General features: G+C 42.9%; 1 protein-coding gene across 5 annotated transcripts; it reads left to right on the top strand.

The window, feature by feature from the left end:
* Positions 1-529: 529 nt before the first annotated feature.
* Nmi (N-myc (and STAT) interactor) lies at positions 530-25,805 on the top strand. Of its 5 annotated transcripts, XM_087651555.1 has the most exons (9): positions 530-629; positions 8,612-8,813; positions 8,895-8,975; positions 10,660-10,755; positions 14,031-14,193; positions 17,099-17,205; positions 17,297-17,483; positions 22,753-22,859; positions 23,968-24,533. In XM_087651555.1, the coding sequence occupies exons 3-9, from the start codon at positions 8,901-8,903 to the stop codon at positions 24,166-24,168; spliced, it is 936 nt and encodes a 311-aa protein (XP_087507681.1). In that variant the 5' UTR covers positions 530-629; positions 8,612-8,813; positions 8,895-8,900; the 3' UTR covers positions 24,169-24,533.

Genomic DNA, 25,805 nt, shown 5'->3' with positions numbered 1-25,805 from the left:
CCACTATGTAGAAGGCCCTGATATCTCTTTGCTGTCTTCCACTCTTCCACAGCTCTGTGCTCAAGTGCCGCCCAGCTATGGAGTAACTCGTTCTTGGTATAGGATTAGGGGACACTACCATTCTTGACAGAAGCCAGCTATTTTTCTGGCAAAGGAAATGCACACATCTAGCGGGAGTGTTTGTTTACAAAATCTTCACAACAAAAACAAAGCTTAGAAGAAAACTTTCAAGCGTCATAAAATCCAACCCAGGAAGCAGCTTTTCCAGCTTCCTGGTCTGTCTTGTGCTGGTGTCAAACTTTGTAACCGTCTAGCAAATTACAGAGGGAATTTGCGTAGAGAGCCCTGGTTTCCATACAGTTTTTTTCAACAGCGCGTTCCGCAGAATGCACACAAATAAGCTTTTCAAAGCAGGTCTTGGAATTACTGCCAGTATAGAAACAGCAGCAATGGCGCCCGGGACGAGGTCCGCAGGGCAAGGAGCAGAAGCATCCTGTTTCTGAAATAAACGAAAGTGAAAGAACGGCCTGTGACTGAGCCTGCTCATTGCAGAGGCCAGGTTTGTGTTTCCGAGGTGGGGTTCGGTTCTACGGGCGCTGCCGGCTTCCGAGCGCTGCGCGGCAGAGAGGGTGAGTGCTTGTCCCACCGGATGGTCCTCTGCGTCCCTGCTGTCCCACCGCCCTCGCTCAGGGATGCTCCACCCCGCGCGCTCAGAGGGCGGAGGACTGCGGCTTCCAGCCCAGCATTGTGGGCCTCAGGGTCCCCAGTGCTCTGTCTGGGGACTCACCTGCTCCGGGCTCTCAGCCTTGGGTTGCTTCCCTTCCTGGGAAAAGGAAAGTTATAGTCACTGGGACTGGCTCCAGCATGTTCTTAGTAAAATGGCTTTCCCGGGAAGACTATTATTCATTTTTCCTTGTTAGGTGCTGAGTTCTGTAGTCACGCCTCACTTTTTCAGAATATGTAAGATTTTTTGTTTTGTTTTGGGAGGAGATGTTGAAGGGAAAATACTTAATAAATTTCTAGGAGGCCACTGGTTTGGACTAAGAGGACTCCTGTTCCAGAGGCATCCAAGCTAACTTGTGTGCCTCTGAAGGAAACTTTTCCTGTGTCCGGTCCAGCCAGGAGAGAGGGGAATCAGCAGGTTTCACTGGGCCAGAGAATGAAATCACCTCTCCTTTAATCGTCACATAAAGTTGCTGGACATTCACCAGTCCCTTATTGTGTTCCGGTCTCCCTGGCCCTGTCTCACAGAGAACTTAACTCTGAATCAATATGTTCACTTCCTGCTTTTTCAGCTTTCTTCCCTGCCTATAAACCAAACTTCTGCACAGCAACGAAAACAGTCGAGGCAACTGCTTTCTATTTACACTGTGCTGGCTTTGAACTCTTGATCCTCTTGTTACAGAGCTGTGCCACCACCCAGATAGACCAGTTACTTTATTGTACTCAATCAACTGTCCCCTGATTATAAAAGAAATACAATTAGGATCTTTTAATTGTTAAAATTGTATCCATCTTTTGACATGTTTCAGGTGTATACAGCATGGATACATTATATTTTCTTCCTTTCTTTATGCTGCCGGGAACTCGGTGTATTGCATCACCCCATCTTTGGACATGTTTCAGGTGTATACAGCATGGATACATTGTATTTTCTTCCTTTCTTTATGTTGCCAGGAACTCGGTGTATTGCATCACCATGATATAAGTATACTTAGGAAAATGAGATAATAGTTTATTTTTTTAAGTTTACTGCCATAATTAATTACATGGCCTTGGTGGCTTATACACACATGCGCCTGCATGGACACACTTTTTAATTTAAAACTATTTACTTTTAGTACCACTTTAAAACGAGATGTGTGCCTGTGTTTGTCTGTGTGTCTGTCAGTTGTCAGGGTCTGTGCGTCTCCCTGGGAAAGTAAAGGGGCTAGCAGAGCTGTCTTCTGTCCTGGGAGCTCTTGGGACGAACTCCTTCCACTTTCTGGATCAGCCTTCTTTGCTTGGCTTGGCATTCCGTCTCCCATTTCCAAAGTCAGGATCAGCATTGCTTCTCTGATCGTGTTTTTGCCTCCTATCTCAGTCTAATGCTGATGTTATCCCCTCCTTTAATCTAGAGGAGTTTCTGGTTAGGTGAAGTTTTCACATACAATGCAGCATAATCTCTATATTGTGTGTGTGTGTGTGTGTGTGTACATACCTGAATGCACCTGTGGAGGCCAGAGATAGAACTCTGGATATTGTCTTCTCTTTTGCTCCACTTTAATTTCTGAGTCAGGGTCTCTCAGTGGACCTGTAGTCTTGGCTACACTGTCTGACAGCAAGTCTCAGAATGCACTGCACCTTGCCCAGGATGGGAAGTACCAGTGCTTACCCAGCAAGCTCTTTACCCTGGAGCCATCTCTTCAGCTCCTACCTCCGTATTTTACAATCAGCCTCCTGAATTCAGTTTGCAGCCTTAAATCTTCTCTGCAGTGTAACGTTTTTCCCAAGTTCTTGGGACTAGAACATGGATGTCTTTGAAGGGGTCATTTTTCTGCTTAGTATAAGATTGCTTGAAAGGGAAGAATTACCATACATTCCTCACAGTGTGAAAGGGAAAAATATTCAGATGAGAAATGCGATGAAGATATTCTGGGGGTGTTATGCAATAGACCACTTACATCAAGAGCTTTTAAAAATATTGGTGCTTTGGGCTGGAGAGATGGCCCAGCAGTTAAGAGCAGAGACTGCTCTCCTGAGTTCAGTTCCCAGTAACCACATGGTGACTCACAACCATCTGTAATAGGATCTGATGCCCTCTTCTGGTGTGTCTGAAGACAGCGACAGGGTACTCACATACATGAAATAAATAAATCTTAAAAAAAAAAAATCTAAAAAAAATGTTTAAAAAAAGAGTGTTGGTGTTTTAATATTTAAAAACAATTGTAATTTCTCTCTTAAGAAATGTAATAAGAGGGGTTGGGGATTTAGCTCAATGGTAGAGCACTTGCTTAGCAAGCGCAAGGCCCTGGGTTCTGTCCCCAGCTCCGAAAAAAAGGAAAAAAAAGAAATGTAATAAGAGGAGTTCATGTCTATATGGACATGAATATATATGAATATGAATATATATTTTACTGGGCAGAAAAATATCCAATATAAAATACACAGTATAGTATGCACAGTATAGTATAGTTCTTGGTTGCATAGGTTCCTGCCCTGAATGCAAGCAGGAGTGCCTGCCTGTAGTCCCAGTCTGTAGGTATTCGTTGCTTACTTAAAGTGACACATATAATTAAAGTGCCTTGTAAGCAATAAAGAAGAACTAATGTCTTCTGGGGAGGTCAGAAAAGGCTTCAGGAACCTTATGGAGGTTTGCTATGACCCTCGAAGAACCAAAGAATTTCATCTGGTGGAGGTTGAAACAGCGAAGGACCCTTGAAAAGATCTTTGTGAGTTTTAAGGATCTGATTAATTAAGGCTGAGGGATAAGTTGTGGTTAGACTGTTAGATTCTGGATGCATGTGTAATTTTAAAGAATGTGTTTATAATTATCTTCAATTTATAGCAACGTTGCGTGTAATGTAAAATGATCTTTCTGGACTCTTCGAGAGAACAATTTCAAGCTAATGAGCTGTCACCCTGAAAAACTTGAGTGGATATTTCTTACTAAAAGGTGTTGGGTGGGTGTTCCTGTCTGACCAGAGGACAGTGTGAGAAATCGAGAAATTAATTTGTGATATTCGCTAACTTCCAATCATTTTACCATTTGTCCCAGTATGAGCATCATAGATTGCGTACAATTGTGTTTCTGTAGTTTCCTTTAATCTGGAAATTTCCCCATTTTTCTTGAAAAAAAAATTCACTTAAATAAAAAGTCAAAACAGACAAACCGTAGCATAAACAGTGTCTGGCTCTGACTCTGTCCGCTGCCTCTTCCTGCGTTCCTTCAGACTGTGCGTATTTGGTCGTGGGGTCTTATCAGCCTGTTCCAGCCTATCGGGCCACAGGATTTTGATTTAGCCTATTATTTATTTTGATTATCTCATTTTGGTCGCTTGCGCTAGGTTTCTCCACTGTGAAATTACTCTTGTTTAAAATTTACTTTGCATTAATTTTCAGTTCCCTTACAAAGAAACGGTTTGCTCTATGACATTTTCACGTGTTGTGTTACTGCACTTTTTTCATATTTGCTCTTTCGCTGCTTTGGCTGGCCTCCCATGCCCCTCTTGCTGATTCCTCCTCTCTCCCTTCTACTTTCACAATATATACACATATATACATATATGCACATTTATATCTGTGTATTATATGTATGTGTGTGTTCGTGTGAGTGTGTGTATGTGTGTGTGCATGTGTGTGTGTGCGAGTGTGTGTGTGTGTGTGTGTAAATGAAACAGATGCGGTTCTCAGGAATGAGGAATGGAAATGGTCATGAGGCTCTGGAGGATGAGGAACAGGCCTTCTGCTTGGCCATTAGGGCCATGGGGAAGGTTCTAGACAACATAGTTACAAAGCCTACACGGGCCTTTGTATAAATAGTTAATTGCCAGACTTGGCCTCGAATCTGGAATCATGAGGAGATACCCAGGTCCTGAAGTCCAATGACTGCTGCATTAATTGGCCAGGGTGAACTTGGGGACATCACGGATAGTGTTAAAGTGGTTTCAAGAAGATAAGGCATGGCTAGAAAAAGAAGGAATCTATAAAAGACAAGCAAATGGTAGATGGGTTCATCTTATAGGGGAAAGGCTCGTGTATGGCCTAGAAACAAATGGTATTAGAAGGAGAGTATCTGAGGCTATGAACTCGCCAGGACGAGGAAACAAAGACTAGAGAATTAAAAGATGACGTGTAAGAACAGTACTTCATTCTCTTGACTGCTCGAAGGATTGGAGATGGCAGTGCCTGGAGAGATATTAGAGAATATCTCTAACTGCTTTGCTTGCATACGTTTTGAAACTTTGCAAGAAATAATTTTAGCCCTAGTCTGCTACCTTTCTGTTCTTACATGAAGTAGTTTCTACAGACTGCTGTCTGTTCTACTAGGAAACTGCAAGAACTGGGCCCAGTTACCCGTGAAGAATAGGCTGTGTAAAACCTCGGAGGAAATATGCTTTTGCTTTGTGTTTAGTTTCTGTTTTAAGGAAGCAGGGATTGGAATTAATGACCCAGGACTCATAATGTAAATGTAAGGATTTCTAGAATAATTATTAACAACGCCCAAAGCCTTGATGATGTGGCTTTAGTAAATAAAAGACTGGGTTCAGGCTCCATGACCAGGAGAAGGAAAAAGCATGAGAAAAGAGAAGGCTGGAGAACGAGAAGAGAGAAGGAAAAGAGTGAGGAGAAGAAAGTAAAAAATGGAGAAGAGAGAGGCTAAAGCACAAGAGGAGAGAAGGCTAAAGCATGAGAAGGAAGAAAGGAGACGAAGGAAGGATGATGAGACCCCTCAGGCAAAGAGAGAGCACTTGAACTGACAGCAGCATCCACTGCGGACTCCGAGTCCCTAGTGAGTTAGCGCTGCTTCCATTCCACCCTCCTCACACTGAGGCTGGGCCTCGGCATGTATGTAAAATATATAACAGTGTATACACATAAACACACACATATGTATATATAACATAACATGTGTACACATACTCCATTGCCCTCTTCTTAAACCCTCAGCTGCCCTCCCTTTAGGCCACTTCCTCCTTTCTCACTGTGCCTTGTCTGGTTCTCTCTCTCTCTCTCTCTCTCTCTCTCTCTCTCTCTTTCTTTCTTTTTTTAAATCTCATGTGTGTAGGCGTTTTGCCTGCACGTGTGTGTCTGTGCACCATATTCCTGCCTGGTGGTGCCCTTGGAGGTCAGAAGAGGGTGTGGGATGCTGCCCTCGCTAAGTAGATGCTGGGAAATGAACTTAGGTCCTGTCCCTCTGTCTCTCTTACACACACACACACACACACACACACACACACACACACACACACACACACACACACACACAAATATTTTCTTTCGTTTGACTTGTATTAAAAATGTAAAGTTAACATATAAAGTAATGATTTTCCACGATGGCATTTTCATACATACATGTCATTATAGTTTCCTCTTATCCCCCTCCCACTCTGCTCTCACCCACACCCCTCCCACCTGTGATGTTCCCTTCCCCCCAGCCTTTGCCTTTCACATCATATGTGTTCCATTACTCCCTTCCCTGCCCTTTTCCCATTAGGTCATTTATAGTCTTCACACACACACACACACACACACACACATTCTCACACACACTCACACACACACATACACACACACACTCACACACACACACACACCGATCTCCTCCCACTCACACACACACACACTCTCTCTCTCACACACACACCCACCACACCCACACACACACACTTACACCTCCACCCCCATGCACACATTGACCTCGCACATACACACTCACACACACATACTCACACACACACCGATCTCCTCCCACACTTACACACACACTCTCCCTCACACACACAAACCACACACACACACACCACACACACACACTCACACCCCCACCCCCATGCACACACACATTGACCCCACACACACACACTCACACACTCACACACAGACACCGATCCTGCACATGAGAGGACACGTGTAGTATTTGTCTTTTTGGTTTATTTTATTTAATATACTGTTCTATCCATTTTCCTATAAATTCCATAATTTTATTTGGATTTACAGCTTGATTCAGTTGTATCGATACTACATTTTCTTTATCCATTCATTTTTGATGGTTGTTTGGACCCATACCTTGACTACTGTAATTGTGTGGCAGAATATGGGTATTCAGGTTTCTCTGTGGTATGCTGTCTCAGATCTTTTGGGTGTGTATGTAAGTACCCGGGAGAGGCATTTCTGGATCATATGAAAGTATTTATTTATTCATTTTTTGAGGGACATCCAGACTAATTTGTTGCTAAAATTCCTTCCCAAGAGAGACAAAAACAATTGCCATTTTTCCGAAGGTCTCAGCCACAAATCTAGCATCATTCTGCTTGAGTTCACACTGGAGAACCAATATTCCTTACAGAGCATAGGTGAGAGGCTGTGTCTTCCCCAGCAGGCCACACCCGGAAAGCCTTAAACCAGCAGAGTTGAGGGCTTCCCTACCGTCTCAAAGGAGCTAACTCCTCCCATTTATTCTACCATCTCCCGGAGGCTACAGCAATTAAGGCAGAGGTACCTACAACAGGTGGTAGGGAGTGGCTGGACACTCAGGTGAGGTTTTGTGACAGCCCCCATGGCCCCAGGGCTGAAGGAAGCTGGAAAGTTTGGCTGGGACAGGCTTTTGTTAGTGGCACAGCTGAAAGCCCAAGGCTGGAGTTGCTTGGCTGGGAAGACTGTCACTCACAGCAGGATTTACAAAGTGACTGCACAAGTTTCCAATCCCACCCACAGGTTCTCTTTCTCCAAGTCATTGTCAGTGTCCTTGATGGTAGCCATGGTGACTGGGGTGAGAAGCAATTCAGAACACTTAAAATTAGCCTCTAGCCTTTTTTTCTGCCCTTAAGGATGTTAGACACCTTTTCAATAAGTTTTTTTGGCTACTTGTATTTCTTCTTTTGGAAGCAGCATGTCCTATTCACTAGCCCATTGATTGGCTGGAGGATTTGGGGTTTTAGAATTTAATTTCTGCAGGTTTTTTTGTGTATTCTAGGCATTATTCTCCTGAGACTAAGACTAGGTTTTCAAAGCTCATTTCTGTTTGTTAGGCTGCCTCTTCATGCTGTGATTGTTTACTTTGTTGTGCAGAAGCTTTTTAATTTCACACAAATGCAATTCTATCTGTTAATTCTTGGGAATATTTCTTGTGCTATTAGAATCCTTTATAGGGACCCCTCACCTTGTTTTCCATTAAAGTTTTTCTCTTGAGATACAATTTTGTACAGCCTTAAATTTGGTATGTATACAGCTTAGGCTAGCCTTGAACTCCCTATCTTCCTGACACCAGCATTGCATCATAAAGCATTGGCATGGTTTCCTTTAGCTGTCTCAAACCTTACACTAAGGCCTTTGATCTGTTTTGGATCGATCACTGTGTGGGGCAAGACGAAAGAACTTGATTTCACTCACGAGGTCATTCAGGTTTCCAAGCATCATTTGTGGAAGAAGTTCCCTCCCCCCTCCCTTTATCTTTCTTCTTAGCCAGTTTGTTATTGGTGTACAGAAAAGCTGACATTTAAAAGTATTTAAGGTAGGGTCTTAAACTGTGTAGCCCTGGCTTACTTAGAACCCACCATACAGAGTGGGCTGGCCTCCAACACAGAGATCCTCCTTACCTAATTCTTGTGTGCTGGGATTAAAGGTGTGTATCACCATGCTCGGCAAGCTGCTAATGGTTTCTATCCTGCTGCATTGCTGAAATGACTCATTAGATCAGTCGTTCTCTACCTTCCTAATGCTGCAACTCTTTGACACAGTTCCTCATGTTGTGGTGACCCCAACCATGAAATTATTTTGTTGCTACTCCATAACTGTACTTTTGCTACAGTTATGAATTGCAGTATAAATGTCTGGTATGGGACCCCCCCACCCCCAGAGAGATCCCACAGGTTTAGTTTTAAAAAATAGATTTTTCTGTTTCTCTTACAAGCATACTGAGACTGGGCTAACACCGGCGTCACAGCTGACATCCTGTGTTAGCAGTGCCTTCACTGAGCTCCCTCCTATACAATTAGAGATGTGAGTTTCTTCAAGCTACAGATGACATTTGGCTGGAAATCACAGGGCAATCAAGACTCTGACAATAGGGAAAAATTACAAAGCAAAGAAGACAAAGTTTCTTCCATAAAGGGGTAAAGACTGTTATTTCTCTTTTCGCGAGTTTGTGTAGTATTCTACACAAATACTTTTTATAGCTCTCCCTTTTTTATTAGGGCGTCATGGATAACAACGTAAGGCAAGCTTGTGAAGAGTGCTCACCAGAGAAGGACATCATGAGAGGCGAACAAAGCAAGGTAAAAGGAAAAGTAGTAGACACTGCAGACAGCTCCTGTCCATTTTTTTTCTTTTTAAAGGGAGACAGTTTATTTTGGCTTACAGGTCCAGAAGAAGAGTCCATGGTTGAGAGGCAGCCTTGACAGAGAGTAGTCGATCAGGAGGCCACATCTTCAGTCTCACACAGAAAGCAGAGAGAGCAGAGGGGACGTGGAGTGAGGCCGTGGGTTCTCAAAGCCCACCCTCAGTGATGTGCTTCTTTCTCCAATAGCGTAGCCAACTGGAGACCAGTGTTCAAATACCTGAGCCCATGACAGACATTTCCGATTCAAACCACTGCGTTCCGTTCCCTGGCTCCCACAGGCTTACGGGCATATCGTGTTGCAAAGTATACTTAGTCCAACTTTAAAAGTCCCATATTCTTTAACAGCCTATTCGTTTTTAAGTGAGGCACACTTTATGTCTTTGGCATTGTAAGGCTGTTTGACTTTTCAAAAGATCCTTACATGCGTTGTATTGTAAAAGCTTCACACTGACAGTTGTGTTCCTGTTTTATTTCTTAACAAAAAATTAAGTGTTTTCTCACCTCCTTCTTTGATGGGGTTTATACCAGGAAGTGAAGTGAGTATCTATTGAGGCCCCAAGTGGAAACGGAGGCCCAGGTGCTCAGAGCTGTTAGCAAAGCACATTTGGCCTGTTGCAGGATATTTGAACACATTGTGATCCCCAAAGATTGTGAACTGGAAAAAATCTTGTTGTGGGGCAGGTCAGCCTTAGCACACACCTTTAACCCAAGAGCTAATTAAAGTCAACTCTTGGTCAAGAGGTGGCGCAAGCAATCAGCTGACAGGGAGTGAACATAAGTAAAGAAAAAGGCTGGTCTTTGAGTTTAAGGCCATTTAAGACAGCGTGGAGAAGGGCTGGGGATTTAGCTCAGTGGTAGAGCGCTTACCTAGGAAGCACAAGGCCCTGGGTTCGGTCCCCAGCTCCAAAAAAAAAGAACCAAAAAAAAAAAAAAAAAAAAAAAAAAAAAAGACAGCGTGGAGAAGGAGAAGGGACTTTTATCTTCTGGGACTCTGGTAGAGTAGGAAAGTCAGCTGGGTGCTTTCCCTGCCTCCCTGAGCTAGCTCACCCCAGCATCTGGCTCCTGTGTCTTCATTGGCAAAAATCGAAAGGCTGTGAGTTTTGTTTTCTAAAACAACCGGCTACTATTGGAATCATTGCTGATAACAGAAACCAACAAGCAAACGAATAAAAAACAAAAATAAATAACCACCCCCAAAACAAAAATATAACACAGATGACAAACCAAACCAAACCAAACAAGAAGCCTGCCTCAGTATAATCTGTCCCTGATTAGCGTACAATTTAGTCATATAGCTTCAGATAAGTTAGGAGTAGTTAGCTAAGTCCAGAATGTCTGGGCTTCATTCCGTGGTTTACTTAACAAAGATTCCTGCATGTCTGTGGAAGAGATCAGTTTCTTTGTTCATATAACAGAGCTAAGGTATCTCAGTAGGAGTAGAGGATTCATCGGGCTGTAGAACAAGGTGGTAAGTGAATGCACTCTTAATGTGGGCAAATTTGTTCTGACACTGTCCCAAGGCTGCCTAGGCTTAGGGTAAGGGGACTGGCTTTGAATTAATTTAGAAAAAGGAGCTCAAATGTGTTTAATTTTTTCCCAATTCTTTGGTGTTTTTTTAGGGATTACTTCATGAAATTATGAGGGAAAACAGCAAGCTAGACGAGGAGATCAAAAAACTTGAAGCTGAATTGCAGTCGAATGCCAGAGAATTCCAAGTATGGTGATTATTTCATATTTATATACGTTTAACGGGGACATGTGCGTGAGAAGGTGATTTAGTTATGCGGGATTAACTTTAAAGCATTATAAACTCTCACCACCAGTATTTTTTTTTTTTTTTTTTTGTTTTTGTTGTTGAGATCAGACCTGGCTGGTCTTGAACTCATTGTGTAGAACATGCTGGCCTCCAGCTCACAGAGATCTACTGGCCTCTGCTTCCTGTGTACTGGCCTTAATGCAGTGCACCGACATGTCTGGCTTGGGCCACTCACTGTATTGTAATAGCCTCAAATGGAGAACAACCCAAGTGTTCTTCCACAGTAGAACGAACTAATACCTTACTGCGTAGCTATATAAGTAAATTCTATGCCAGAATAGAGCAAACGTTTGTATAGAATTCTCCGCCATAATGAAAACAAATGATTGCATACAACACGAAGGAAGGTGACAGGAGTGACATGGGTACATAAAAGGCAAAGCAGGGCATTCTATATGCTCTCATTGACATAAAGCATGTGCCGAGAAACCTAGTGGCTCACTCTGGAGGCAGATGAGACCCTTGGGAAACCAGGAAGACTTCAGTGCCGCTGTCTATTGTCTGGGTATTAGCTTCATACGATTTCTTCATGCACTATACTTGTTTTTTTTTTAAAAGACTTATTTATATTTATTATATAAGTACACTATAGGTAGACAGGGTATCAGATCTCATTACAGATGGTTGTGAGGCACCATGTGGTTTCTGGGATTTGAACTCAGGACCTTTGGAAGAGCAGTCAGTGCTCTTAACCACTGAGCCATCTCTCCAGCTCACCCACTATACTTGTGATGCATATTTTTTCTTACTACCTATGGAGAGCATGATACAACTTACAAAAAAACCCAACAAAATTAACAAAATTAAAAAAAAAATCCAGAGCCTTGCTTATTGTAGATTACTTTCGGATTAAACATTTAGTCTTCTCACTGGTTGCACATACTGTCTTCTTCTGAGTTGACGAAGCAATTTAAATGAATTTCACAGCTTGAAGAGTTTGCTATAATATGGACGTAGGGACACAGCTTTTAATCCTAGCACTCAGGAACTTGAGTCAGGGAGATCCCTGTGGGAGACTAGCCTAGTCTTCATAGCATGCTCTGGGCTAGCCAGGGCTATACAGTGAGACCTTGTTTCAGAGCAAACAAGTCTGGAATATATTAATTAAGCTTTGTCATTTAAAGTCTCTCCTAAATTTTCCTATGCTTGAATCATCTGTTAAGTGTTTATCCCTATTTCTTCTTGACAAACCATGTTGTTACAACATTGAACCTGTCACTGTCTTTGTTTCTGGGAGATAGGATGTTCTGAGGTTATAAGATGGGTGATCAGGCACAAGACTGTTAGGATTTGGTTACTTGTCTGGCTCTGGCCAAATCAAAAGGCCCTGGGAATCCTACCAGCCTAGTGGACCCACTTTACAGAGGACCCAAAGTAGGATATATTTTTGTCTTTTTCTAATTCTGGAAAATGCTTGGAGTCAGAAGGTTTGAACACTGTGTGTTTCCACATGATTGGTAAACACTGCCTTTCTTCAGGCTTGGAAGAGGGTCTGGAAGTTAGCCTACTCTAACAAGAATCCTATTGATTTTTTTTAAGGTATGGTAAGTTTTAAAAATCATCCAAAGACTCATTGACTTGCAGTTTCTTTCTTATAACACCTTTTATTTCACTGTGTAAAGTAACCATGGTGGATGGATATGTGTACATATAACTCAGTGGTACATTTATGTATGCTTATATGTTTGTTGATGCCAATAATTTTAAACAGGTAAGTATAACCACCCACTTTTATTCTGTGGGTTACAATTCTTGTTGACAGTATTTATGTCATGGTTACATAAGTTTAAATTATGAAAATGGTTAAAGAGTTGATGGGTAGGTTAAATGTGGTAACTTGACCATATCAGCAATCTTAGCACTGGAAAGGCTGAGGTAGGGAGAATCCTGAATTCAGGGATAGCCTGGGCTACATAAATCCCACCCTCCCCCCTAAAAAAAACCCAAACGGTCTTCAGAGATTTGGGGAAAGTTAGAATTTAACTTTGGCAATTTTCGTATCATATATATCATATCAGGATATGATATATTATATCAGGAGTCTTTTTATAAGAGTGAAATTAACTGGATTTTTCCATAAAAATTAAATTACCCATAGTAATAGGGTTCTTCACCCTAAAGGGAACATCTCCATTACCCAATGCAGGTACAAGGTACGTTGCTGAAGAGAGTGGAAAAATGGAAGGGCCAGAAGCTGGGGTATATAAGCAGTAAAAAGCTGTCCTCCGATATGACATGGCCATCATGAACTTAATGGAGATGTAGTTATCTGCCCAAGATTGGGCAGTTAGCAATTCGCCACCAATGGGGGAAGGGCCCTCGAGGCCCCACCCCTCCCTAAGAGTATATTGACTGTTAATCTTTGGTGGGGGTGGGGTGCCATTTCCCTCAGGTGTAGCCCCTGATAAATTGCCTTGCTCGGATAAATGACCCCGCACCCGCGGGTTGGGGATTTAGCTCAGTGGTAGAGCGCTTGCCTAGCAAGCTCAAGGCCCTGGGTTCGGTCCCCAGCTCCGAAAAAAAAAAAAAAAAAAAAAGAAAAAAAATGACCCCGCACCCATGCTCAGACTCAGGGGTCACCATAAGGTGTGAAGGGACAGAGACTTACTGGGTTGAAGAAACGACATCATCAGTAGAGAGGAGTGAAATGAGAGAGGGGAAAAGGGTGACAGTTAGTACACGCCACTGCGTGCGTGTATGGAGCTGAACGAATATGAGAAACCCCGCAGTGTGCACGGCCTGAAGCTTATCTCATTTCCTGTGCTTCTTCTCCGTGAAACTAAACATAGCCTTTAGCAATTTGCTTCTGAGATCGTGCCTTACTGGCACAGTGATGTAAAAGGTACTTATTCCCATAAATGGTGGGCACTTTGGAATTGAACACTGTGTGGTATTGATTGGCCTAAACATTTGTTAGGGAAAGTGAGAGGATTGTATGTTTATGAGTTCATCTATAAGTGACATTAGAGGATCAGTATGTGACTGCTGTACTGAGAAGTTACATGGGACGAAGCAATTACCGTAGATGCTAAGTAAGACCACAGCCGGTAGATATCCCATGAAGCTCTAACGGCAGGGGAGAAGGGATCACTGGGTGACTAGATCGTGCTGTCACTGGAAGACCTTAAGTTGTTTCTTGTTTTGGTTTTAATCAGACACATCTGTTTTAATTAGATTAAAGAGAATGTACCAGAAAGAAAGCTTAAATTCACCTCCGTGGAGAGACCCGGGGATGGAGACCATTTCTCAAATAGCTCCTGTTCATTTCAAGTGAGCTCGCAAATTCTTTATGAGGTACAGAGAGGACAAGCGCTTATCACCTTTGAGAAGGAAGAAGGTATGGCTGATCTTAAAAACATGGTGGTGTCACTTTTGTAAGCATCTTCCAAACCTTCCTTAGATGTTTGCCTCTCACTTTACAATTTGGGTGTTTGCGCGTTCTTCTTGTCCTTGTAGAGTGGCACTGTGGGGCAGATGTGATAGTCTCAATTTACAGAGAAGGAAACCAAGCACTAGGTATGACTAGATGTGGGTATATCACCTATAATATATAATGATATTATATATATGTAATATATAGTATTATGTATATAGTAATGTGGAGTACTGACAATGTTACATGTACAATGATATTAAAGGATACATGTTTTTCACACATTCAAACAGCAATGACTCTGAAAATAAAATATAGGAATTGGGATATCTAGTGTCAGCCTCTTTCTAGTTTATATGTCCAATAATAATAATAAGCATATTAGAAGATTGTAATAATACTGTAAAGAAGTTGAACTTGGCAGGCATAGTGGTGCACAGCTTTAATCATAACACTCAGGAGGCAGGAGCAGGCCTATCTCTGTGAGTTTGAGGCTAGCCTGGGCTACATAGTGAGACCCCGTGTCAAATAAAAAAAATGAGTAAATAAGATGTTAAAAGTATAAAAGTAGCAGATTGTACTTTTCCTGGTGTTCTTTGAGACATTTCATTTCATGCTTGTGCAATTCTATAAACACAGGACAGCAAAAATACTTGTATATTTTTGATTGGCAAGGAAACAGATCCTGAGGTTAAAGTGATTTAGTAAGTGGATTAACTGGTAATTAGCCTAGGAACGAGAGCTTTGGATGGGACCTGATGTTGGTCAAGTTAAAAAAAAAAATGGATCCCTGGAGAGCTTGGCTCCCTTCTGGAGCACAATTTTGGCTTTGAGTGCTAGCTTTGTCCTCTCAGGCAGGCATGCTTTTGCTCTCCGTAAGCCTCATATTTGGATGACAGGCTTTGTGGTCTCCCAACTTCATGAGCAATTTGTTTATGAAGTGAGAAATGTGCACAGAATGCACACAACCAAGCAATATACCCACGTCAGCTGCCATTGCTGCTGCAGTGTGAGGGGTTTTCCAGATAAGGGAACAGAAGTCTAGAGAAGAGCACTGTTGCTGAACTCCAGGGCTGAGAGGGTAGCTCAAAACCTGAGTGCTTCCTACTGGCCGTACACTCCCAAGGGCAGGCCACTGGTATTCTAGTACTGCAAAGCTCCGACATGGGCTCTTGTGCTCCTCTGGGCCCTTTCAGGTCTAGATCCTTAGAAACTGTGATTTTAACCTGTGTCTTCTGGCATCTGGCCCCTCACGCTGGCCTGGAAATAAATGGTAAAAAGAAAGCATATACAAAGTCAAGACAGAAACGAGGGCTCCACCCATTGGTTGATTTTGTTCCCTCTGGAATCCATACCTGAGGGGAAGTTTTGCTGGAAATGGGCAGTCACTGGAATGTTACTGACAGATGTAAGGGATGATAAGGGAGCAGGTTTCTGCATGGCAGTCACTGCATGGCAGTCACCTGGGCTTGCTGGGGTTTGGAGTTGCCTCAGAAGCAGCCTTGAGGCTGCTTGCTCCCTGGATGTGGTTCGAAGTCCCCAAGCCGAAGCAGCTCCAGGGGAACAGAAGTAAACAGGAGTTGCTTTGACAACCATAGTCACTAAAGTTGGGATACCAAGGTCCCCAACTGACTCCGTTGAGTCAGATCACCAGATGTTAGGGGTTTGGGATAACGAGAGGATATCCCAGTGTTACTTCAGTGAGGGTTTCTGTTGTCATTCTGTTGCCATTAGCAAGACAAAAACAAAACATCTAAACTCTAGGCTCATATTGTGGTCCAGTGAGCTTGGATTCCCACCCGACGAGGTTCTCTCTCCTCCACCCTGTTTCTTCCTCAGCCCGCGGTGTGCTCTCTGGTGTCATAAATGCACACTGCATTTATAATGGAGGAGGAAGCAAGCATCTCTTATATTCATGACCAATTAGAAGAAGAGGCTCCTCCTACCAACAGCTGGAGTGTTACATAAAGTTAGAGCACGCAATTAAGAAGACACACCTACCCATACATTGTAAATGAGTACGGTGTTGTTCATAGACAGCATAGTTATATGACAGAGCCTTTCCAGTCTCTGTGGAGAAATGTGAGACCCCTCTGTGATGGGGACCACGGGGCTCTCAATGTTTGTGGAAAAAAGAAAAAGATCAAAGTAATGTTTTTTTCCCCCCTTGGAAAGACAGAGGCTAAAAAGATCATTTTCTTTGTTGCTAGCAATGTATGAGCACGGCAGAATAAAGTAAGATAAAACTGATAATCAAGGTGACGCTGGCCCACAAAAGTATTGATAGCTCACAGAGCAGGGAGGGCATTCTGACTGAGAATTTACTGTATTAGAGGAATTCCCTGGTAGTGCTGTGGAAGGGAAGCATGTGTGGCTGGACCAGAAGGGTAAAGAATCTGCAGAATTATTAGGCTTATGTTATAAAAGGGGAAAAAAAAGGTATATTCATCCTTTAAGATAAATTTAGAAATTGAAAATTTCTATGTTGCCATTTTTGCTTATACACTGTAATGCTGAATTTTCCTATTTTGGTGATAATACTATAACTTGGAAATCCCAAGGTGGGGGGGTATGTTAAAATTTGATCCTTTAAAACTAAAGAAAATGGGGCTAGCAAGCTGCCTCAGCAGGGAAAGGCATTTGCTGCCTGAAGACCTGATTTGCATCCCTAGGACCCACATCCTGGAGGAAGACAACCAACTCCCAAAAGTTGTCCTCTGACCTTCACACAAGTGCCCCCTCCCCCACACAAATGAATGTAATAAAACAAAGTTGAAGAAAATGTAAAAGACAATAACTTGCCCTTCAATAAAAAGCATGGCATTTTCGCAGGCTATCATGAACAAATGCTTCTAAAATTATTTTTCAGTTGCACAGAACGTGATATCGATGGGGACGCATGTCGTGCAGATGGAAGGCACCTCGGTGAAGGTCTCTGCACACCCAGTCCCACTGAGCACAGGTGTCAGATTTCAGGTGAGACCGTCATTACAGCTCTGGCCCTTCCATTGGACACAGGCATTTTTTTTTCCTGACCTGTACTCGTGACTATGAAATGCTTTCCCAGGTTCATGTGGACATTTCTAAAATGAAGATCAATGTTACGGGGATTCCCGATGAACTGTCTGAGGAGCAGACAAGGGACAAGCTGGAGCTGAGCTTCTATAAGTCCAAGAATGGCGGCGGAGAAGTGGAAAGTGTAGACTATGACAGGAAGTCCAGAAGCGCTGTCATCACATTTGTGGTAGCTGGAGGTACGCAAACACCTCGCTGCCCATTGCAGTATTTCTTCCTGGCTGTACATTTGAAATGCATTAGCCCGGTAAATGGGGGAGCTTTCTGTTTTTGAATGCTCTCTAAAAACATTTATTTTCTTAGATTTATTTATTTACTTAATGTCCATGTGTATGTGGGTGGAGGCTTGGGGCCAGCCATGGCACTAGTATGGAGGTCAGGGGAGAGCTGGCACCAATTGGCTCTTTTCTTCTACCATGGGAATCCTGAGGTTTGAACTAAGATCATCAATTTTGGCAGCAAGGACCTTTTTCTGTTGAGCCATCTTGTTGGCCCATCTTGGTGTTTTCTTACTCTTATATATATATATAAAAGCACAGTCCAGGAAACAATTTCCTAAGTGCTCCTGAGCATGTTGCAATTACAAATACAACTGCATGAATTGTAGTACGTGAGATCACATGCCAGGCAGGACAGTGGATGTGTGTATATAGCCCCGCCCCCGTCATCACAATTCCTTCTCATCATAACTCTGACACAGGGGATACATTCATGCCACTGACAGGAGGCAGAGGTCTACAGAAGATAAGTAACATCCCTAAAATCGCACAGTGGGTGTGCAATTTTGGCTGATATGTGGTGCACATCTCTGCTAGTCTCATTAATATAGTTCTATGGCCTTTCCTGAATTTACAAATGATAGAAATCCTGCTACACCACTAAAACATGGACTAATTAGGTCATTTTTTCCCAGTGAACTAGTGTGGCTTTTTAAAATTTTATTTCATTAAATGACTTTTATTCGTCTTTCACACATTACATCCTGACCACAGTTTCCCTTCTGCCCTTCCCTTCTCCCAGTCTCTCCCCCTACCTCTACTTTTCCCCAGGTCAATTCCTCCTCTGGTTCCCTTCAAAACAGAAAAGGACAAGAAAAGGCCTCCCAGGGATATTCCCTGAACCACATGGCCTGACAAGAAACAATACGACTGGGCACAAACCCTCCTATCATAGCTGGACTTAGCAACCCAGTAGACAGCAAAAAAGGGTCCCAAGAGCAGGCAAAGGAATCAGAGACACCCACACCCCTATTTTTGAGAGTCTCACAAGAACATCAAGTCACACAGTCTTAAGGTATATACAGAGGATCTAGCTCAGACCGGTACAGGGCTTGTGTGTCCTTTCCATTTCCTTGTCCCTTTTGAGCCCTTCATAGTTGATCCTGTGGATTGTGTTCTCCAAATGTCCTCCTTGGATTCTATTCTACCATTTTTTTCCTTCCCCAACTTCTGTGGAGTTCCCCTGGCTCAATTTCTTTACTTCTACACTTAATTTTTTTAAAATTCTATGACCCAATATTGAATCATTCAATAGAGAATTGTTCAGTTTTCATGAGTTTGTGGATTTTCTGTTGTTTCTGTGGTTGTTGAAATCCAGCTTTAATCTATAGTGGTCTGGTAGGATGCAGGGGTTATTTAAATTTTAGTATATCTGTTGAGATTTGTTTTTTTACTAAGTATGTGGTCAGTTTAGGAGAAGCTTCTGTGAGGTGTTGAGTGGAAGGTATGTTCTTTTGTGTTTGGGTGAAATGTTCTATAGATATTTGTTAGGTGCATTTAAATCATGTCTGTTAGCTCCAGAATTTTTCTGTTCAGTTTTTGTGTGGATGACCTGTCCATCAGTGAGAATAGGATATTGAAGTCTCTCACTATCAATGTGTGAAGGTTGATGTGTGATTTAAGCTTTAGTAGCATTTTCTTTACAAATGTGGGTGCCCTTGCATTTGGGATATAGATGTTAAGAACTGAAAAGTCATCTTGGTAAATCTTTCCTTTTATGAGTATGACATGTCCTTTTAATTTTGTTTGAAATCTATTTTGTTAGACAGTAGATTGGCCACACTATTTGCATGGAAAACCATTTCCCAACCCTTTACTCTGCGGTAATGTCTATCTTTGATATAGAGGTGTGTTTCTTGTATGCAGTTGGAGAATGAATCCTGTTTTGTATCCATTCTGTTAGTATGTGTCTTTTTATTGGGGACTTGAGTCCATTAATATTAATATTGAGAAATCTCAATAATCAATGATTGTTATTTTGGTGGTGATGGTTTTGTGTGTGTGTGTGTGTGTGTGTGTGTGTGTGTGTGTGTGTACATGCTTCCCTTCTTTTGGTTTTCTTGGTGTGAGATTATTTCCTGTGTGTTTTCTTAGGTATAGTTAACCTCCATGGGTTGGAATTTTCCTTCTGGTGTCTTCTGTAGGCCTGGATTTGTGGATAGGTATTGTTAGAATTTGACTTTATCATGGGATATCTTGTTTTCTTCACGTGGTTGTAAGTTTTGCTGGGTATAATTTGACAGATGTGTCAATTTTTTCAGTGCCTTAGATTCTCTCTTCCATCTCTTGTATTCTTCTGTTGGTGATGCTTCCAACTGTAGTTTCTGTTTGCTCATCCAGATTTTTCCATTTCCTTGATTCCCTCAGTTTGTGTTTTCTTAATGCTTCAATTTCCATTTTTAAGGTCTTGAAAAATTTTATTCAGTTTGTTCATCTGTTTGTTTGTTTTTCTTGGCTTTCTTTAAGGACTCTATTTGTTTCCTTCGATAGTCTGTGTTTTCCTGGCTTTCTCAGAGGCATTTATCCATTTCCTTCAGTTTGTGATTTCCTGGATTTCTTTAAGGGATTTATGGGTTTCTTCTTTAAGGGCCTCTGTCATCTTCATAAAGTTGGTTTTAAGGCCTTTTCTTGTGCCTTGGTTATGTTGAAATATTCAGGCTTGCTGTATGGGAATGATTGGGCTCTGGTGGTGCCATTTTACTCTGGCTGTTGTTGATCGTGTTATGCTAGCCTCTAGGCATCTGGGTTTGAAGCAATTATAGATTTAGGTGTTGATTTCTGAGTTTGTCTTTGTTGGATGGAAGTTTTTTGTGTGGCAGTAGACTATGCTAAGAAGCTTGGTAAGGTTGAGTGGGTTCAGAGATTCCAGCACCCAAGTACTGGCCTGAGACAGTAGGTGACTCCCTGCCTAGATTCTTGGCCCAGAACACATGACTCCCCACATCAGTCATGTGGCCCAGAACAGTGTTCTCCGTGCTAATGGGGTGGTAGACTCTGAGGGTTTAACCAATAAGCTTCCCTTCCTGGACATTCCTTCCTGCAAAAGGTATTTTCATGTTGAACAATCATTAAATTGTTTGAAACCAAGGGCCGCTGTGGGGAGCAGGAGCAAGCCTTTGTCTACAGAGTTGCAGTGTCTAAATGTCCTGTAGAAGACCCCTCCCAGACAATTGTTACTAAGCTAAGGATAATTACTGATGAACTAAGCCTGAGTTCCTCATCCCTGTAGCCTGGGGTTCCTCAGCCAGCGGACTCAACCCGGTTTCCAACTCCCTGAGACCCAGCAATATCTGAATGTCCAGGAGTATGGGAGCCCCTGGCCTTGGGCTTCAGGCCCGTGGACCTCCCAACGACCCAACATTCCAACGCCTCTGTGCAGTTTCCAGTGGCGACTGAACCCCTGGGACACAGGGAATCCCGACTTTGGCCTCCCACATCTTACGCTGTGTTTTTCCACCTCATGTGCGGTATATTGGCGCAGGGTAAACGCAGTAAATGAAATCTCTGCGTTTCATCTGCGCACCAGCATCCTGCACTCCAGTGTCGGGGCAAAGGGGAAACCACACTCTTGGTTTCTCTTTCCTCTCTGGTCTTCTGGCTTGAGTGGCCTGGGGTTCTGGTGGCCAGTGAGTTCCTGGTTCAGTAAGGTGCCTCTGCTGCGGTTCTGAGTGCCAGCATGGCCTCAAGTAGAGTAGGAGGCTTCAGCTGGAGTTGGGAGGTTGGGCAGGCCATGTATAAGTGTTGAGAGTTTTTGGGAGGGGCCTTATCTGGGGTTCTAGAATGGCCTCCGGTAGAGCAGGGCAAAAGAAATATGTGTTTTAAAAAAGAAATTGTAACGATGACAGTGAAGTATTAAGTAGTATCTTCTCAAGATTCCCTTACCTCTGGTATATAAGTAGTTCTGGTTAGTAGCAGATGTTTCCAGATCTTTCTATGGGCAAATGCAAGCCCACCCCTATGCATTTTTTGGACCTGAGTAATGCTTATGAATTCTCCATGGGTGTGTCATAGTGAGAAAGTGTCAATCTGTACGTTTAATTTGTCTGATTGATGTTAGTTGCTCCATCCCTTATATTTAGAAACAACCAGGAGAAACTCAGCTATAAATCACAATGTAATTTGACACCCTGTGAGCTTGGAAACACATGTTATTCTCTGCTCTGAGGAGTCCTTCCCAGAGGTGGTGTCCAGCCAATGTAAACAGTTTTAGGTAATTCTGGAAGAGTGTAAAGTTTTCTGAAGGTAGATATTCTGGTCACTTCATAAGTAGTGTCTTATGGCTTTACTGTAAGCAGGTTGGTGCTGTAACCAGTTGTAACCAATTCCTCAGGATGCCAAAGCTGCACCTGTCACAACCAGTGTAGTTGGGACTGAGGCAGGCCTGTTCACGTGAGGCTCTTCCCTCCTTCCTCCCCCCTTCCTCATTCCCCTTCTTTCCTCCCCCCTTCCTTCTTCCCCCTCCCTCCTCTGTTCCTGTCTCCCCTTACCACTTGAAGCACTTTAATTGTAATATTTAGGGGTCTCGGGATGGCTCAGCTGGTGAGTCTGCTGTCAGGCCTGTCAACCTGTGATCAACATCTGGAAAACGCAGGGTAGATGGAGAGAACCAATTCCCACCTGCTGTTCTCTGACTTCTGGTCCACCATGGCATGCCTACACACATGCACATACAAGCGCACACAAAGTTAATTGAAAAACATGTGTACAGTTTAGTGGCATTGAGCAAAAGCATTCTCAATAGTGTGCAGGTAGCACCTTATCCATTCCCAGAGTGCTTTATCATCTAAAGTAGAAACTCTTCCCATCAAGCAACTATTCCTTTCCACTTCCTCTTTCAGTCTCTGGTATTCCCCGCCCCCCACCCCCGTCCTGTAGTTTGTCTCTACAAATTCTCCTGTTCTAAGTTCTTCCCAAAATGGATTCATGCAATATTTGTCCCTTTTATATTTTCCTGTTCAAGACAGAGTGTCCAGCTTCCTTATTGTGTAGTATTGTATTTTTCAAAATTATTACTGTGAAGTCCTCAATATGGACTATAGAGTTTCTCAGAAATGAACTGCTCACCTCACTGGTTATTTTGATAGTATTCCTTTGGAGGGAAGTTTTAACTGTGATTAAAAATGTTTATGATATAAAAGAAAAACACCCTCTTTTTTTTGCTAACTTTCAGTTGCTGACAAGATTTTGAAAAAGAAAACCTATCCTCTCTACATGAATCAGAAGTGGTATAACGTGACTGTTTCCCCATTTATAGAAAGACGCTTGGAAAAGTACCAGGTAGGGTGTCTCCCCTCCTGCACCTTGGTAGGGCAGAACTGCATCTCACTCCACACAGACCGTAGAGTGGACAGTGTGTGATGTGCATCTTGTCACTGAGGGCTACCAAAGCAGTTTCCTCACTTCAGTGTTGCTTGGTTGGTTCAGAGCGAGTTTGCATTTATGAACAATATATTAGTGCAAGGCTGTGCCTTATTTTAAAAATTATGCCGGGCTTGGCGGTGTGTTCCTGGAATCCCAGCCATTCAGGAGGCTGAGGTAGGAGGATCTCAAGTTCAATGCCAACTTGGGCTAAATTAAAGAATTCAAAGATGACCTGGGCAACCTTAAGATCCTGTCTCAAAATAGGAAGTAGAAAAGGTCGGTTGGGCTATAGCTCAGCAGTAGCGTACCTTCCTGGCGTGTGCAAGCCCCTAGCCTTTATCCCAGTATGAAAACAACAGAGACTCCCACACCATCAGAACCCCTGAGGTCAGTCGGATGATATGATTGGTCCTTATCTTATAAACAGAGGCCTACCTAGCAATATTTTCTCATATATCTATTACTCACTGGGCTTCAGACAATATTTTGCTTAATGTCACTCAGCTTCCTTTTATTCTAAACCTGTACTACCTACCTACTTTGTCTACCCACTTTCTGAAAACTATAACACATAACTCTCCCCCCCCACACACACATTTTGGGGGGAGTCTTGAACACTGAATCCAGGCCTTCATGTAAGCACTTTTTTTTTTGTAACCACTCTACCATTTCCCCATCATTCACAGTTTTTTGAGTCAGGTGAGTCTCAAACTCACCATCCTATTGCCTCAGCTTCCAGAGTTCAGGCATGTGTCACCCCACCTGCTGAAAACCCATATCCTAGTCTGTGTTTTTAAATCCTCCAGCATTCATCGGGTCCTTGGTATTACCAATCAGTCACACCTCCGACTGCCCGTGGACTGCTCTTTCTGTCCTGTGAGATGCTCCCCTCCCTTTATTTTCATAGTGCCTCAGAGTCATCTTTCTCAAACTCAAGTCTCCTTCGGGCATTCTCTTGCTTGAACATGTCCCTTCAGTTCCCATAATAATTCACCTCTTTCAGAAGCTGATTTTTCTTCCTTAGGTGTTTTCAGCTGTGTCCAAGAAGACAGTACTTCTGACTGGATTAGACGGCATTCGTGTAGATGAGGAGACTGGGGAAGACTTACTCAACATCCACTTCCAACGGAAGAATAACGGAGGGGGAGAAGTGGAGGTGGTCAAGTGTTCTCTAGATCAGTCCTTCATAGCATGTTTCGAAGAAGAGGCCAGAGGAACCACATGAAACTTACAGCTCTGAGCCCAAATCATTGTCAACATTTATGAAATATTGTTTTCCTTAACAATATTTTTCATTTGCCAGTGTCTTCTTATTCTCGGATGCAAAATCTACTCCTAAGCCTTAAAATTCTTCTTTGTTTGCTCTACTGTGGATTTAGAAACACCAGAGTGGCCTGCGTGGGAGGAGTTTGTTTCCTAATCTCTATGGCTGAACTCTTTGACTCTCAGGAAACACTCAGCGGTGGGTGCCCTTTGCCCCTGCTCTCTGTCTCTGTCGTAATCATATGAGCCAATTCCATTTTGGGCCCTTGCTCAGAAATATGTAGATCTGATGCATAATGTCTTCCAAAATAAATCCAGTTCAATTTAGCAGTCTTTGGATTTAGTAGGACTTAACCAGATTCAAAAGGCTGTCCCACTTTGCCTCTCAAAACTCCACAACTCCCAGGTTCTTTGGTTTTGTTAGAAAAAGGACATCTGCCTCCCCACCATTACAAACTTAGACTAGAGCCAGGTGGCTGTTTTCTACTTTACTCAGAGCAGCTGCTGACTCCCCAAACACCCCGTAAGGCCGGCATTTCCCTTTTTTTACATCTTTCCTGTTTTCCTCCTCCTCTCCCTCCTCTTCCTCCTCCTCCTCCTCCCCTTCCTCCTCCTTTCTCCTTCTCCTCCTCCTCTTCCTTCTCCTCTTCCTCCTCTTCCTCTTCCTCCTCCTCTTTCTATTCCTCCTCCTCTTCCTCCTCCTCCCCTTCCCCTCTCCCTCCTCCTTCTTCTTCTCCCCACCCCTTCCCCTTCCCCTTCCCCTTCCTTCCTTCCTTCCTTCCTTCCTTCCTTCCTTCCTTCCTTCCTTTCTTCCTTCCTTCCTTCCTTTTTGGAAACAGGGTCTCATTGGGTATCCCAAGCTGCCCTTGACCTCCTGATCTCCTACCTCAACCCATGGAATACAGATATTGCCACCATGCCTGGCTTCTTTTACATTTTCATTAGGAAGACTCAGCATCAGAGATTGAAAGTTTTGGAATGTATCCCCTGGGGATGCCAGGGGCTGTGGAATGCCTGGAGTCAAAACTCAGCACTTGCCTTCTTGCAGCTTCTTTAGTGGGAGAATGTGCAGAAACCTTAATGATAAAATTAAAGCTCCCCCAGAGAGAAAGTGAAATTCTTTTTGCCAAGGAATCTTTGGCAGGTTTTATTCTGACGCATTTCATGACCTGGGAGTAAGATGACATTCAAGTCAGGCATGGTGGTGCATACCTTTACTCCTCACTCATTGTATGGTTGGTTTTGCAAGTCCATTGATAGCATGTTTTCTTTATAAAATTGTTAAAGCTTAGGTGAAGCTCGATCCATGTATTTTCCCCCAGTACTTGTGGCGTCATTGTTTCCTAAGCCCTGGCCAAATCCAATGTCATGAAGTCTTCCTTGTATGTTTCCAACTTAGTGCTTACATGTAGGTCTTTCCATTAGCTTGGGTTAACTCTGTTGATTTTCATGTATGCTTTTAGGCAAAGGTCTACCTTACCTTCACTTGGGGGCAGATTGCTGGCTGAATTAGTGCCTACACTAAGTCAAACCCTCAGACCCTTCATTACTTTGTAAGTAGATATACTATGTCTTAAAGCCATTTATTTCCCCATTGAA

Source organism: Rattus norvegicus, chromosome 3 (assembly GCF_021556685.1).
Source record: "Rattus norvegicus strain SHRSP/BbbUtx chromosome 3, alternate assembly SHRSP_T2T, whole genome shotgun sequence".
NCBI lineage: Eukaryota > Metazoa > Chordata > Mammalia > Rodentia > Muridae > Rattus > Rattus norvegicus.
This window is presented reverse-complemented; position numbering and strand designations above follow the sequence as displayed.